Below are 17,580 nucleotides of genomic sequence, written 5' to 3'. Positions count from 1 at the left end.
TTCCCGTTATGTTTACTTATATATTAGCACTTTACTTTTCGATATAACTCACTTGTTCAAAAGTTGCATTTGTTGTTGCCTCTCGGCAAGGTAAACGGTAAAGCTTTGCTGCAACAGTTCGGCCCTCGATTGAAACATCTGCGTAATGTCTTCAAGATTGGCAACCACCGCGGCCCAACCCTGTTGCTGGAGATGTTGATCGTGAACCAGTCTTTCACAAATTCTCGTTTGTTCGCGTGCCAGCCCGCAGCATTGTTGAGCAAGCTGGGCGCGTGCAACGAGAGTCTGATAAGTAGCTGGCATCTCAAGAGAAGTATCGATTTGAGTCTGAAGATCCACATCTACGGCAAAAAAAGAAAAGGAAAAAGATTATATTATTATTACATATTATGTCATATTTAAAATAAACCTAACAGACGAAGGGATAATGTTCACAGTGTTCAATGGTAAAAATACATACATTTCTAATCGATTTCGTTTGGATTATTCCTTTTTTTCTATTTTCCTTTTTTTTTTACACATCTATAATAATAAAATTAACAAACTCCTTTAGGAAAGGAAGAAGAAAAAAAAAAAAAAAAAAAAAAATTCGTCACTAGTTAAGAGAAAACGGAGACTATATATAATTGGTTGAGACTGTGAGTGGAGTGGACGTAATCTTGGCACGCGAGGAAAATTCAAGGTCACCGGCATGCCTCAAGCCGTTTCAGTGTTTCCTTACGTCACAGACGATCGTGGATCCCAAGATCAAGAAAGGAATTATGTTATCGAGTCTCTCGACGAGCTTCATCTTCTCCGCATCGCGATAATTATCCCGGAATTGCAACGAACGAAAGACGTGACAGGCGTAACGAAGAGACGGGAACAGCAGACGACAAGGGGTTGTTATAAAAGGAAGCGGAATAAAACCGATCTAGTCCAGTCAGGTGCAACCAAGTATATCTTTTACCAACAGAGCTCGTTTATATACAATCGTTTCGATTATACACATGCGATTATGATGCATATTCGAAACGCATAATATCTATGCAATAGGTCACAATCTCGTGGCCACGACCGACTGACCCTATAAATTTGCAAATTAGAAAAAATTAAAAAAAGAAGAGGGGGAGAGAGAGAGAGAGAATTTACGAAGTATTTCTACGTTGTTGAATTATTTCCGTCGGCCGAAATCTGTGTCTTCATTTCCTCAAGCGATTGCATCGTTATCGACGTTTGATAACAGAGGTTATACTCGACCGTTAAACTTCTCCGCTGAGGAAAGATATAAAATTACAAATAAAAACAAAAAGAAAAATGATTTTAGAACATTCGAACTACATCGTGTACTACTAATCATGTACTCAATGAACAAGTAGAAACGTAATATAATAAAATTATATAAGGAGCGAATTCGCCACGCGTCGATACGGGCCAAGAATTTCAAAACACGGCACTGAATTCCCAGAATATCTTAACTTAGCCTAATGTGCTCTCTTTTTCTAATTATATACGATCTTCATGCTACAAGTTACATGTACATGTACATATATCAAATAGCCCAATATCGTGAATGATTTAGTAACATCTACGAGACTTTTCATTCTTTAATATAAAAGGCAAATAATAGTTCGCATTTTATTTACTTTGGCCTCAAGATAATGTTACATCGCGGATAGATTTATCTTTGCTATTGCATCATCATTATATGGCCTTATCGCAAAATCGTAGCTCACAAACGGAAATTGCTTAGAAATATTATGTTAAAAATTTGGTATAAATCGTATTTATATATTAATTATCATCACAATGAATCGAGCAAGTAAAACTATATCAAGGGGATTATATTCTCCTATGAGTTTGCAAGGATTTATTACACCATGACATCCTCATCATCGCAAGTTTTATTCGACTTTAGTGATCAAGATAATGGCTTTTTATTGTTTCCGATTTTTGAAAAAAATATATTTTTCTTTTCTTCTGTCAAAAAAAAAAAAAAAAAAAAAAAAAAAAAAAAAAAAAAGAAAATTTTCCAAAGTGTCATTATTTTGAAAATCAATCGGAGACAACAATTTTATGTAGGAAGAAAAAATTTTTATCTTTCGAATCGAGTCCTTCATCATCAAAATCCGATAAAAATTTACGAGGATTTATGACGTAAACCCCTCCATGTTACTTAATTATTTTTCCTTTAATTTATTAGTGGCGCTGCTTCGCGTTCATGTCAAAGCTTCAATCAAAGCTTCTTCTTTCACTACGCGTCTACATGAATGGGGATATTGTTTTATGTATTTGTAAATGATCAACTCCTCGAAAGAAAGAAAAGAAGAGAGAAAAGTCGACATGATCCGTAACTCTCTGATGTAACATAAAAAAATATACACCACAAAGACAAGAGAATTCTCTTCCTACGCGTTTGCAAGGGAATTTAATAACTCGTGAATTCTCATAGTTACATTTTCTGTTCGATTTTATTGATCAAGAGCTGACTCGAGAGTAAAAGATTTTTTACACGCAGTCATCTTCCCAGATTTTTGAAAAATCTTCGTTTCTTCGCAAAAATTACGTTCAAAAAAAAAAATAAGTTATTACCAAGAATAATTTTCGCATAAGTAAAAAACTATTTTAAAAATCTCAAAAAAGAAAAGAAAAAGAAATAATGATCTCGCGTAAAAAAAAAAGATGTTTATCTTTCGAATGAACTCTTGTGATCATTAAAATCGGACAAAAATTGCGATCATAAGAAATCATGGCGTAAACTCTTGCAACATGCTCCATGAATTTCACGCAGATATGCTTGTATCGTTACGCTATGCCATATGGAGAAAATGATTCATGTGAATTGCGTCTAATTTTAATTGCGTTTAATTTTAATCGCGTTATCTTAAAGAAATAAAAAATCTCTACATTTTTAAACAATTATTTCTATAATGAATAAATTTAATTAAACATACATAATATCACTGATTATAATTCATCGATAATAATTATCAATCACAATGTTTATTATCGCGCGTCTATCTATCAGTGATTTTATTTGTTACTTTTTCTTTCCAAGCTAACGAATATTTAGTCCTCTCGCACGTTACACCTTTCAGGCCCATTTTCCTTTTTGGATTCTCGAAAAAAACCCAAGATCTTATATTGTACCCTGGACCAGACATACCCAGGTAAAAAGTTACCTTACCATTAGTTAGACAGACTTTCACCGGACCGTAGCAATAACTTTCCCTTCAAGGGTTTGTCCTTTTCATATCTCTTCTCTTTCAGCACAAACTCGCACTTTTCGTACAATGAAGAGTCTCCAATGGCTCACGAAAGTATTCAAACGCTCGCTATTAAAACTATAAATAATAAAACTATTCATGTCAGGCTTAACTTCAAATAATAATGTATTGTGGATACACATATTTTCCTAAAGATTAATTCGACAATATGTCTATAAATTTCCTTAATCTTTAAAGAAATTTTAATATTAACTCACCCTCGAATATCTCCGTCTTCGATTTTTTGGAACTCATTGTGACTATATAAACTAATTATTTTTCATTATATGATTACATTTATTTCAAATACATAATCTCGATAATTGTGTCTTACAGTAGTGTCTTACATTACTTTTTCAATTTAAGTCTAACACGCATACTTTTATTATTTAAAGTTTCCATAGCGAACGTTCGAATACTTTCATGAGCCACTGTATGTACATAGAATCATAATTATAATACATAATAAACACAATAGAAGAAATGATTACCATTTGTCACATTACTATACATATGTAATATGTTATCTCTCGATCGATACGCAAGTATTATCGATAACATATAACGTAATGCACGGTGCCGTGAATTTACTGTCACCTTTTTGTTTCATCATTGAACCAACCGATTGCCGGGAGAATTCCCTCACTATATATAATAACACATGTTATTATATATCATGACGTCACATTATACCCCAGTGCCACCCTACACTATGTGACTTGCGTCACGTGATATGAATTATGCCTTACTATACGTCATCGGGTCTCTAACTTTACCTAACCCTATCAACTATTATTATTGCCTTCCTCCCTGAACTATTATCTGAGTTTTGCCTTTTTTTTAATCCTTCGATATTTTTATCGCGCTGCAAAAAGACAACGCTCTCGAGATGTTTTCACGATTCGTACGTCAATTGCAATGATTTAGCAATTACTGCTAATATATAATAAAAATGATTTGCAATACATTTAGTAAGGGAACGTGAATATTAGTTATTTCTATTGGTTTCTTCTAAATAATATTATTATATTAATTTATTATTATAATGAATTTGTTTTAGACAGATGCCAAAAAAAAAAAAAGAAAGGAACTAATGCATATAACGTCAATCGATTACGAGAAAAGTATCGACGTTTATTTACAAATCGCACGTTTCATTTCTCTTACGTTGTGCGTATTGACTTGATAAGTAACTAAGTACTTACTAACTGTTCCGTAAAAATTGACGATCATACATTGTCTGTTGTCTGAGCTCATGTCAGTTCTTCAATTCACGCGGACTGACGACATGAATACCTAACAATCGTATGATGAATCGAAAGAAGGGACAATTAAGTTCATTTATTTCCGCAGCTATAGACACACATCGATTGAACGATTTTAAATTCGTAAATTTTTGTCAAAAATTGTACGTCGAAAAGGAGAAAAAACAAATTTCTACAATGGGCTGTCTCAAACAAACGAAAATAAAAAAAATTACTAAAAGTTCGTACGAGGTCGAAGCGAACTTCACAGCTGATCGAATTACGTCGTCCATATCGAACCCTTGCAAGAAACTCGTGTTACAATGTGACGTATTACTACAGTTATACTTACTACACGTACATACGTGTTTATTTAGTAGAATAGAGATATTCTACATACCGATAGAGACCCGATGATGCACGAATGAAAAATCGCGAGAGTGAAAAGCGCGATCTCTAATTTTTAATCGAAAAGTCGGTCAAATCTCTTCTCGCGATGACTCGACTTTATTCAAAAAACGAGAAAACAAAAAAAAACGACATAAATGAAAGTAATTATTATCAATCATTCGTTCTGTCTGCATTACTTCCATAACCGTTTGCCATTTCACAGTTGCACTCTTTCTAAACTTGCTTTTTACATATGCAACACGTATTTTTCACTTGCATTCGAAATACGATGCTTTTAAATGCTCATCTATAGACTAGTCTGACATGAGACGACATTAATAAGTATGTAAGTAAGTATCATCATTGAGTATTTTCGATAACATTGTCAGACGAATAGTGATGCGACGAGTTTTGCGAGTTTCCCGGTTGAAAGGCGAATGCTTAATCGAAAGCCATACTGAAATGTCACGCTTTTGAATTTCGATACGATACATGAATTGAATGCACCTAGTACTACTATTCATTCGTCTTTTATGTCGTTTATATACAATTGAGAGAAATGGTTTATTCTTCAACGTTAAAGCGATACTTTTTTCCTCTACCCTTTTGTTCTCAAGTTAATAAATCATGCACGAATTTTGATACATGTATACATATATATATATATATATATATATATATATATATATATATATATATATATGTACATAGGAATCGTACTCGGCTTGGCACATTTTCTGTATTAATCTTCTTGTCTGGAAAAATACAACATATCTTTCCGATGTGGTCGGGACAATAAGCCTATTGTCAATCGGTCGAAACAGGAGGGGGGAGAGAGAGTAAGAAAGGGGGGGGGGGGGAGAGAGAGAGCGAGTTAAAAATAAAACAAAAAGGGAAGAGAATGAAACTTTCGCGAGACTCGCAAATAATATATTTTTCTTTTCTTTTCTTTTCTTTTCTTTTTCCAAAGATAGAACATACATCTCGTAAAACGGCGAACGAGAAAAACATATTTTAGAAAAACATATTTTTCATTTCAATAATCTTTGAGAGGCACAATCAGTGAAAGAGAGTGTGATTAACTCTACAGAATATCGAAAAGTTGGTAAAAACAGCATAATCGAGTATCTCTTTCGCATCTTTCACCCTAGTTTCTCAAGAAAGAAAAAAAGGAGAAAGAAAGAGATAGGGAGACGTCGATGGTTAAAAAAAAAAAAGAGAGGTTTGATATCAAGCTTTAAATAAATGTCGAAAATATCAAATTGACATCATCAATTACGAGTATAGAGTTCAAAGTATATTTTTTCTCTTAATCATTCGTGCACTCGTAGATCTTAATATAATAGCTAGAGAGAAATGTATTCAGCATTCGAATTGAATAATATCATTATGGAATTTGTTAAAATCTACATAAATTTTATCTATAAAGAGAAAAAAATTTTTGATATTGTCTTCTTATCCTCTCTAATAATTATCTATTGTAAATTTATAATTAAGAAACCATGAGATTTCAAATTGAACAGAAAGTAACATTTATCGATCGAAGATGATTTCGATTTTATTAACTGTGTATCGTAAATATATGTTTAAGTGTAGAGTTATGATTCATCCGTCATGAAAGAAAAGGCCTCTTACTCTCGGCGAATCGATAATATCGAAAAAAGCGATTCGAACGCAGTGTAAGCGTTCTAACGGTTGCACGCCTTTCCATCGATCGTTACTTTTTATCGAGTACATCTATGTGAAAGTTCGTCTTTAAAGTGGATCAGGGGGGTTCTCTGGAGGGTCGTGGTAAATTCAACCTGTGCTATTATCACTATTACTTCTACTACCACTACATACTAACCTCATATAATAATTTTGAAAGAATTAAAGCACGAACAAACATCATCATTGATGCCAGATATTAAACTACACTATGATTTCTCGGTAAGAATGATGACGTATCAGGATCTGGCCGAGATATCTTGTAATTAAAAAGAAGAGGAAAAAAGAAAATGAAAAAAAAAAAAAAAGGTCAATAAAACTCCGAGATATTATCTCAACAATAATTCGCCAAGTGAAATCGTTCGTACGAAACATATTTTCTCATTTCCTTTCTTTTCTTTTTTGCAATAATTCCTTTTTACAATCTACTTATCCGTCTATTTTTCCACATCTGTACTTTTATTTTCATTTTATTTCATTTCTCTTCTTCGAATCAATCCAACCTTGAATCTTCCCTCCCCCAGCACATAACCATTTCTACGACAAATCGATCGGTCTGATTAAACCGGAAATAGACGGGACGAATTAACGATCGAACCTACAGTGTTGAATTTAATTTTGCTTTATGGGATTTTATTTACGACAATAATGCGCAATCTTGATGAGTATGACGAATAAACGAAAGGTATATAAAACTTTCTTCATTGTAATTTTGTTAGTAAGTTTATATCATTTCGGTAAGTCGTTCTACAAGAGCTAAATAGTAATTTTATAATCTTATCGTCCAGCCGGTTCTTTCCCTCCTTATTTAAAGCGATCTTTTAGATCTTGTTATATCACTGATAATTTGCTTCCATTAACAATAAAAAAAAACGATTGAAAGATCGAATGAGTATGCATTTATCGTTTTTCTCTACGTCACGGGGAAACAACAGAACTCGAATAAAAAAGTATTATTTTCTTTCTAGTAACTTTCGCATGTTCTTTTTTCTCGACTCCTCCCCTCTCCGATCTTCGTTTATTTTTTCTTCTTTCTTTCATGATTTTTTTTTTTTTTTTTTTTTTTTTCAAAGAACCTTACAAAATCGTTAATTCTAGCTTCGGAACGTCGCACGGACGTGCGTTCGTGCTAGTTTTAAAGTTCCATTCTCACTAAATCAACAAAGAAACCTTTTGTTGATAATCAACATATCTTGAAAAGGTCGCCGCTTTTTTTGCCGCAATGTTTTTCCAGGTTTCTTCGTATTTCTACTTTCAGTGACAACAAATGTTACCGCTAGTTGCCTGTTCGCAAGGGTAAAGATCAAAGAAAAATATGAAATACACGAAGACATATGACAACAAGTAACAAACATTCCGTATACTTTGTCATTAAATTCACAATTCATTGTCGACGTCAATGTGATCTATACCACATATTATGTAAAACGTTCGAAATAGTAACATGAAACAATGATTTAATTATTAAGTTAATTAAAGAGTACGGATGATATGAATGTTCCCTATGAAATTTCAAAGTCGTTTTAACTATTGCTGATTTATTATATGTCAAATTTTCTTATAATAACAGCGACGTCCTTAACTAGATATTCTAGGTACTATTTGACAAAAGTAAAAAATTTGGTCGTTCATTTTTTAATAAATCATCGTGCTTCAATACATACATATATACACTAAATTGCATAATCCTGAATTTTTTCTGTTAGCAACAAATGTAATCTAAAAATCCGATAAAGAGACCCCCAAATATTCCTCGAGATTATGTTGTCTCGATATTTGGAACAAAATGTTTCAATAAATTTGATGTCCATTGAAAATGTTGCGGAACTTGAGTAATAAGAGGTGAAAAAAACAGTTCCTCGTTGAGGACACTGCTTAACGATACAACATCCGAGGGACGATATGAATTTAATTCAAAGCGGATGAGTCGGCTACCGCAATCAGCTGCCACTTGTCAACGTGAACTCGTATACGCGCGCGCGCGCACTCACTCGAGCGCTCAAACTCAATCCTAGCTTTGTGTACCTATGACTATGAATATACGATTTTATACGATCTCTTCTTCTTTTTTCGTTTCAAAGCAGCTGCACGTGTACACCTACATCAGTACATATGTATGTATATGTGTGTATATATATATGTACATATATGCATTTACGATTAATGCTACGATGGAAAAAAGATTACCCACTTCGTACGCTTCCCGGTATACTGTTACTACACTACTACTACTACTTGCAGCATGATTCCACAGTTTATAAGCGTTTTCTATTCAATATACCGATGAACCGTTGTGCTGAACATTTTTCTGTCTTTCTAAATTTCTCTTAATGATAATTGATTGATGATTAGCCCTTATTCATTGTAATTATAACAATTGTTCACAATTTATTTAAATGATTTTTCGTTAATCTTTCAACGTTCGTTAATCTCTCCCTTCCCTTTCCCCCCTCTCTCTCTTCTTTGTATGTTTTTATGTTTATTGATCTTATTAATCACAATAAAGATTATTATAATTCTATTTCTCTCGTGCAAAAAATGCAATATACACTCTTTTCCATTATCATCAACGATATGAATTAATTTTGGTAATTATTTTACAATATATCCACTTATCTACGGGAAGTCGATTGTTTATTCTGTTTTATCTCAACCACTAATGTCTCCAATTAATCTTCCCTTATCATTTTGACAACGTTTGCTTCGCGAAAAAAAATAAACCACACGCGTTTCCTAGCCAACAATCATCAACGATTCGAGGGAATTAAAAAACTTCCGGGAAGGTAATTAACATAAACGTAACATCGAGTCTGCTTATCTCGATCGTTTGTAAACTAAAAAAGATAGAGAGAAAGAAATACAGAGTTAAAGAATAAACGCACAAAGCTCATATTATTCTCCAATATGCAACTTTGTTTACTCTGAAAAAAAAAAAAAAAAAAGAGAGAGAAGATAAAATGTGTGCACATATGATTTACCATGTATTATTCGACCAGCATGCAATTGTGCAAACGAGGCCAAACCACAGCGGTTCCTCTCTTTGTTCCTTTTCTCCATAGCCATGAACTGTGATTCTATGCATTTTGAAGGAGCGCACCACGAACTAATGCTATTCTCTCTCATTCTCACAAAGTTTAAACATCCAACAACAGCATCCATCTGGTCTTCTTCCGATTCTCTCTCGCTCTCTCTCTATCTATCTTTTTTCTCTCTTTTGTCCAATGTTTAATTCTTAACAGCATATAAACGTCAACTTTATGCTCTCTTTCGTTTCTTCCTTATCTCGTCTTCCGTGACTATCGGCCTTTCGAAACAGAACACGCGAGTGCCTAAGGCACAATTATTGTGCACTGTCGCCGCCAATTTGCTCGACGAAAGATCAAAAGCAAGGCACGATCGAATTTAGCGACAACCAAATGCAATGACTTGAAAGTTGTCGCACAGAGAACATCGAACATTCGAACAATTGAATGTATCAAAGTTCATTATTATGTTCGCTGATCTGCAAAAGAGTTATTTGTCGTGAGAACGCGTACACTTTGATTCAATTTATTTCATTGATTACCAGGAGTAAAAATAAATACGTACGAGCTTGAATCCGATCGTTGCCGACGACTTCATGGCGGCGACTGGTCTTAAACTGCATTCGAAACAAAAAGAGAGAGAGAGAGAGAGAGAGAGAGAGAGACAAAGAAATTGGAAAATAGAAAAATGAAAAGCAAAGAAGGAAAAAGCTCCTCATCAGTTTCCTCTTTCTTTTCCATTTCCACACATTCTCCATTTCTTATCGTGCGAGTGACTAGATAGAGTTCAGATCAATAACTAAAAGTAAACGATTAAAGATGACGTTTGAAGAAAACTTCTTCCTATAGTTCTGTACGTAAACCCTCGGGAAATCAATTCCATGATTTGTGCCAAGTCTATTTTAAGACTAAACATTACGTATTTTACGATCACAATGAAAAACGAAAAACGATATATCTCTTCTTGAAAGTAACAACAACAAAACCATAAGAAAATACGTTTCAAAGAATAATATTATTTCTAACGAACTATACAATTTATTTCGCTCTTATCTTCGATTCTTTTCTTTCCTTTTTCTCGTATTTTCACCGCGATCCGTCTAATTCTGATCTTGTCCATTTAAAATATAATTATTTCATAATTATATTTGACTAACAGACAGTGAATACCTTCTACTTTTTCTCCCTCTCTATTTTTATCATACACGTTGTCTTATCTTTTTTCATTTTCTCTCTTTTTAGATAAATCCTTCGTATATTAAATCTAGTCTTAGCTCTGCGCAAATGAAATTCACGATACTCGTATATAAAACAAGTTCCTTTCTTGTCTTCCGCTTTGCCGTGGAGCCATATAAAAGTAAGATCGAAGTCAACATTTGTGATTAATGCCGTCGATAGAGCTGTATATTCCCTTGCTCTAGTGGCAGTCGATTGCGCCAGATCGTCAGCTTTAAATTAAAGCTAGCGAGCGCAGTGTACCGTTACTAGTACGAAGCGTTTTTCCTTCCTCCTTTTCTCTCTTTCTCTTTTTTTCTCTTTCGATAGCAAATCAAGAGAAGTCCTATAGTTCCTTCATGAAACTATCTTCGTTCGACGATTATACACGTACCTAGAAACTATGATCGATACTTCTTTTGGTATAACAATGATTTCATAATTCTCGTCAAAAAATATGAACAATAAGATTCATGATAAAATTATTACGTATAATCCGTTAATAGATTAATTACATGTCAAAGAAAAAAATTATCTGTAATATTTCTTTATCGTAAAAATGAAGAGAAAGAAAAATGACGATAAACTATATTTTCTTTAAATTAATTGCTCTTATTGTCAAATTAATATTTCTGTGTAGTTTCTCCTGCATTTCGTTCGATTTTAAATTAATATAAAAAGATCGTACGAGAATTTGCTTCTTTACGATGGTTTCATTGACAAAAATTAAATTTATAAAATATGAATATTGAAAAGAAATACGTAAATATTATATCTCGGAACGATATCTATCCTTTAAATCGTTACGTGTTAAGGTGTATTAGAATGGTTACAACGATACAAATATAACAAATGAGAGTTGAAAATCTCTAGTATACGCGAGACAAATTAGACTTCTGAAAACTACAATTTATTCCCGGACAAACTAATATATATGTATAGCTATATACTCGCCATTATAAGCACTATTTCCAGAATTTACATACGCAAAATCATATGCGCGCGAAGATCGAGGTCAAAGAACCTGCCTTCGTGAGGAGATAAACTTTAACCAAGACACATCGACCGTATATCTTCGAGAAGAAAGGAAAGAAAGAAAAGCTTAAAACATGAGAAGGGGGAATGCATAAAGCGAGGAAAAAAAATATACAAAGAAGCTGCGAGAAAGAACAGTCGCCAATCTTGGATTCGCGAGATGAGCAGAAATGGAAATCCAATTTTTTTCGTGAGATGTTTAAATTCCTGGAATATCTCATACCTACGAGAAAGAGAGAGAGAGAGAAAACGGAGCGAAAGTAAAATCAGTTATATAAAAAACGGAGCAATCAAATTCGATCAACGATAGGAAGGATATCGTTAAAGGTTGATAATAAATCTTTCGAAGAAAAATCGAGCTGAATATCATAGAAATTGAAAAAGGAAAAGGACGCGAAATGATTAATCGAAAAATATATAATACAACAAAGAAAGGGATAATTCGTGTCAATTGAATAGTTCGTATAAAAATCATAATATTCAATCGATCTTATCGACCTGCATTTTTAATGGATAGAAAAAACGAGAGGAAGATAAAAAAAAAAGGCATTAGCAAATATGAATCGAACATTGATAAACGAACGAAATTCGCTCAACATTAATACATTTATAAAGAGAATAATGGGGCTGTCTAGAAATTTGTCAATCGTTCGTCAAACGTATTTAAATTCGTTTAAATCCTTGTCCTAGAAACATAAATCAACGTCTATTAAAAATATGAACTTTCTATGTGAATCAAATGTCGATGAATTATGAATCAGATATAATTGTCATGAAAAAAGGGAATCATCGTCGACAGATAATAAATTGAATCATTTTGTTAACGTCAAATTTCAGTGCATGGAAACGATATGATCGTAGTTATATATATGTATATATATATATATGTGTGTGTACAGTACATGTATACGTGCATCGAACGGTGTCCTAGAGATTATACTTTCACAAGCACATCGGCGCCTTGTGCGATCGATTGACGAGCGAGCTCGTGAGGTCTACCGACAGCTGACGGTGAAAACGTCACTACTCCGAATGTACCTTAGTTTCTTGATATAACACGACACGACACGACACGACACAACACGTACAATACGACATAATGCAACAATGCGATCGCTACCTTCCTTATCCTGTTTTGTATTTAGAGCGCGATGACTCCTGGTTAAACTTTTATTAAATTTCAATCGAAGCTGTCAATTAAGAAGCTTTTTAGATAAAGAAAAAAAAAAAAAAAAAATAAAGAAAAGAAAAAAGAATCCTGCAAATTTTATTTGTACTTCGTCACAACGTAAATACGACAAAGAAATTTAACAATTGTTTTTCGATGCGTCACCGGAGTCTACTTCATTTTTATTCCAAACGAAGTGATCAAATAATTTTGGGGAAAATGTATCCGAATAATAGCGAAAGAACTGCGACAATGACGAGACAACATATCAAGAATTACAAATTGCAACGGGAACGATTACGAATTCACCCACTGAGCAAGAATAAATTCTAAATTGCTAATCAGGGTGAGCGATGGTTTACCACATCCACGTATGATGTTACCAAGGTTAGAAAGAAAGTTTCTATTAGATCTACATTCCTTGTTTCATAATTATGAGAAAAGAGAGAGAGAGAGAGAGAGAGAGAGAGAGAGAAGGAGAAAACGTGAAGAAGGCAGATGGTTATCCCTAGGATAAAAGAATCAGGTCGCTACGGTCGATCAGTAGGCGCAGATTAAACTTTTTTCTTTGTGTATATGGTATTTCTAATGTTAGATCAATGTAGATTTGTGCCTTTCACGCGTTTTTCATCGCATCGCTCTTGAAACTTTTCCCGGATGCAAGATGCAAAATAAAATAAAATCGAATACCACCAACGTCAACATTAACATCTTTCTACTTATTCACGGAACGAATTCACGTTATATTAGCTTTAAGCGTGAGAAAATGAAGACTGAATGAGGACTTTCTGACTTGAGAAACACGGCAGTTTGAAAGATTTGATTTCTCGTGAAGATTAATCGTATTCTTCGTTTTCGAGTTTCATCTTACTCCTACTCGCGAAATGACGAAAGATGCTGATTTGTTCGTTATTCTATAAAAGGACTTTAATTAAGAGACATTCCATTTCCGTTTTCCTTTTACGAGCATCCAAGTATCATCGAAATTGATTCGCCAAATATTCCAAATCTGAAAGTTTATACCTCCTATATCACACATCGTCTAAAAGTAAAATCTGTCCAATTCTAATTAATTTAAGATAGTGCGTGAATGAATATTCAAGAGATCTCAACGTTTATACAACTGCGAATATTAAAAAAAAAAAAAAAAAGAGGAAAAAAACGAAAGTAAAAAGAAATTATTTCCTCTTACAAGAGCCATGTGATTTGAAATTTATTTCACGGACAAAATAAAAAATATTCACATGATCAATAATTTCGGAAAAAAAGCGCAAAACGCGGTCATCTGCTAGATACATTTAACAGCTGATACTTTAACACGACTACAAGAGAGAGAGAGAAAATATGAAGCTAACGTTTCTGTAAGTGTGTTGTTGCATTACTCGTAGAAAATACGTCAAGTCCATGAGCGTAGGACTTTGCGGTCGCGTTACCGGAGTAATGGAAATGTAAATTACCGCAGGAAATATGATAGGAGTAAAAAAAAACAAAAAAAAAAAAGAAAAAAAAGAAAAAAGAAAAAAAGAAACTCGAGAAAATAAATAAAGAACCTCGTACTTTATCGTGAATGTAATTATCGGCCGAACGCTCGTTAACTTTTTCGTTACTGTTGGGCGACTATACTAGTTTGCTACAAAACGCTGTTCACATATTACGGACAACTATAAACACGCTCACCATGAAATACTGTACATATTATTGCCGACGATTAAAATCGCTCGATACAAAAGACTAAATATGTATGCATTTGTCGATGTATCAATATTTTATCCATAACATATTATTGGTTGTTCTGTCTTTCCTTTTTATTTTTTATTATCGCGATTTTAATTTTTATCAAGGACGTAAGAAGCAAACGACGAAACGCCAGAGATTGATTGATAGGTTTAATAATGCATTTAACAATATTATCTTTTTCTCGTTTTAATAGAATCTATCGATTGAATTCGATCGTCGATCCGCAATGTCACTCATTTCAATTTACTTCTATTTATTAATAATCGACGTGGAATTAATTGAATGGTTTAATTAAAAAATACACTTTTGTGTTTGCTCGAGAAAGAAGAAATTCGTTTTAAAATTCATAACACTTTCTTTCATGAACGTAAATATAAACAAGACAAAAATTTAATACATTAATTCTGATTCGTATTAATTGTAATGATTTCCCGAATGATGTATAGCGTACGATAATTATGTCAGTAAAAATTGTCCTACTCGACGTTATAGGAACTATGTTGAATTCGATAAAAATATTATAAATGATAAACATCAAGCGTCAAATCATCGAGAGTTCGATAAATACGACCTTTTCTAAAGTTTCTCGTTCTTCTTTCTCCGGTCGATAGAAATTCTCTATTCGTCGTCGTTTCCGATCATACACGGACGAAGGAAAATACAACGGTACCACTTCGTGATACGCGTTGGATTTGCGGTCGAACCGCGACTGCTCCAGAAAAGCGAATTACCGCAAGGAATACGCGAACAGTATTATAAAATCATGCCGCACTTCGAGCGCTTGTAATAGCTATAATCCAACTTGCAAAATGTAATAGAGCACTAGAGCACTTTTACGTAAATCATTTCGATACTTATACGTAATATTATTGCATATCTATATACATAGCATACGTACGTACTTTGAAAGTTGATGTGATTCGAATGTTCACGTTTCAAATCACGATCGATCGATTGATTTTTCAGCAAAGTAGTCAAATCCATACGTAATTCAATGTATTTCGAATTTCTTCCTTAGATATATATATATATATATATATATATATATATATATATATATATATACCTACATACGTAACATGGTACGTATTATGTATAATGAAATAAAAAAAACTATGTTAACCAGTTTTACATCTAATCACATCATGGGATATGTAAAAATAAACGATGAAACACATTTCTCGGGGGAAAATGGTCAGCTTTGTTAAAAAGAAGAGCTCACTGTGTCGAGCTCAACCCCCTTTGACGTTTTAAAGTATAGTCAGCGTTACGAGAAAAGAAAAAAAAAGAAAAGAAAAGGATAGGGATGAGGAGGATGGAAAGGGTAAAGAAGGATGGAAATATATAGAGACAGAAAGAAGATACGAATATTGTCCTGTCATTTTTCATTGTATTTCTTTACGACAGCATGTATCCTTTAGCTCACGGTTACACACAAAAGCCGAGAGATCTCTATGATCCTTTTCTCTTCCTTCATCACTTTTCTCTATGGTTCTTTTTCTTTCACTACAAATGTCTCACGAATATTACTGGCTACGCCTTTGCCTGCTGATATCATCTCGCTCTTTTTTTCTTCAACCATGCAGCGCTTCGCGAGTCACCGATAAAGATCATTATTAGAATTCTCTTCCGGCACAATTCTACGATAACGAAGGCAACCATCAGTGTCAACGAGAGATCTCACTCACTCATTCACTCATTAACTCTGTCTCTCTCTCTCTCTCTCTCTCTCTCTCTCTTGTAAAATAATTATTTTTAATAAGTTCTCACTATGTGTAATTATCGACCCCCAACTTTTAGCAAAGTCGAGTAAATTACATACCTTCGTGGGAATTATTTGACCTAATGCGAGTATCTTTGAGACATAATTTTAGAGATGATGGAATAATCATTGAATCACAAGATAATTTCACGATTAACCCTAGCAGCGCATACCTCGAAATAATTTCAAGTTGTGCATTTGGGGTGTGCTACATCCCAGGCACTTTGAACAGCTGTCATTTATACAAAATGAATAATTTTTATCCAAAAAAAAAGATACTGTATATTTCTTGAAGCCTCAGAAATAATAATCAGTAGATTCGAAAACGCATTTCCAATTCTGTCATTAAAAAAAAAAATCATGAATCATGCAATGCGCAAATTGGTTTAATTGACCTCAAAGTTGATCTGGAGTGCACTATACATAACGGGCACAGCTAGGATTAAACAAAGTAGCAAAATATTGTTGAGATAGTGTTATCCAATATTTTACGTTTAAACGGAGTAGTAAAAATTCTTTCAGGGATTGTTAATCAAAATACTTGGACAGTAGTACTATAAATTCTTTTATATAGATGAAAGATATCGGTCAGGGTTTAAAGATAACCCAAGGAAATATATAATACCGATGAAATCTCCTTTCGGCGATCGACAAGTTTTTCAGTTATACTTCGAGAATCTTGCTTGGCAGACTAATAAAGTTTACAAGCGATGAAGTTTGTCACTCACCGGAACCGTAGTCTATGCTCGGCGTGGGCGGAAGGTTGCTCTCAATAGCGGCCTTGCTGAATAAATAGATCGGATTCGTATCGGTTCCAGCCGAGTAGGAACACACACGGGCGTTCGGTTCCAAGCTTTCGCCTCCGCTCATGAGGAGCACCTGGTGAACCGCCACAACCCCACATTCTCTCTCGATTGCCTCCTTCAATTGAGCGACACTGAAAAGTATAAAAATAATAGAATTATTCAGTGATTCTTTATATAATTACTTTGTGAAAGATTATAATATTACGATAATCGGTATTTCATTTAATTGTCGTTATTATATCATATCG

The 17,580-nt window shown here is 33.7% G+C and overlaps 1 protein-coding gene across 5 annotated transcripts in view; it reads right to left on the bottom strand.

Moving 5' to 3' along the window:
- The window catches only part of LOC124422750 (RB1-inducible coiled-coil protein 1), a 39,335-nt gene that overhangs the window by 6,846 nt on the left and 14,909 nt on the right, over positions 1-17,580 (bottom strand). For all 5 annotated transcript variants that reach the window (XM_046959624.1, XM_046959620.1, XM_046959622.1 and 2 more), the window contains exons 2-3: positions 17,255-17,463; positions 53-341 (exon numbers count right to left, since the gene is read on the bottom strand). In XM_046959624.1, the coding sequence (XP_046815580.1) occupies positions 53-341; positions 17,255-17,396 (431 nt within the window). In that variant the 5' untranslated portion in view covers positions 17,397-17,463. The remainder of the gene's footprint in view (positions 1-52; positions 342-17,254; positions 17,464-17,580) is intronic.

The sequence above is a fragment of the Vespa crabro genome, chromosome 3 (assembly GCF_910589235.1).
Source record: "Vespa crabro chromosome 3, iyVesCrab1.2, whole genome shotgun sequence".
Taxonomy (NCBI): domain Eukaryota; kingdom Metazoa; phylum Arthropoda; class Insecta; order Hymenoptera; family Vespidae; genus Vespa; species Vespa crabro.
Note: the sequence above shows the minus strand (reverse complement) of the source record. Positions and strands in the feature narration are given on the sequence as shown.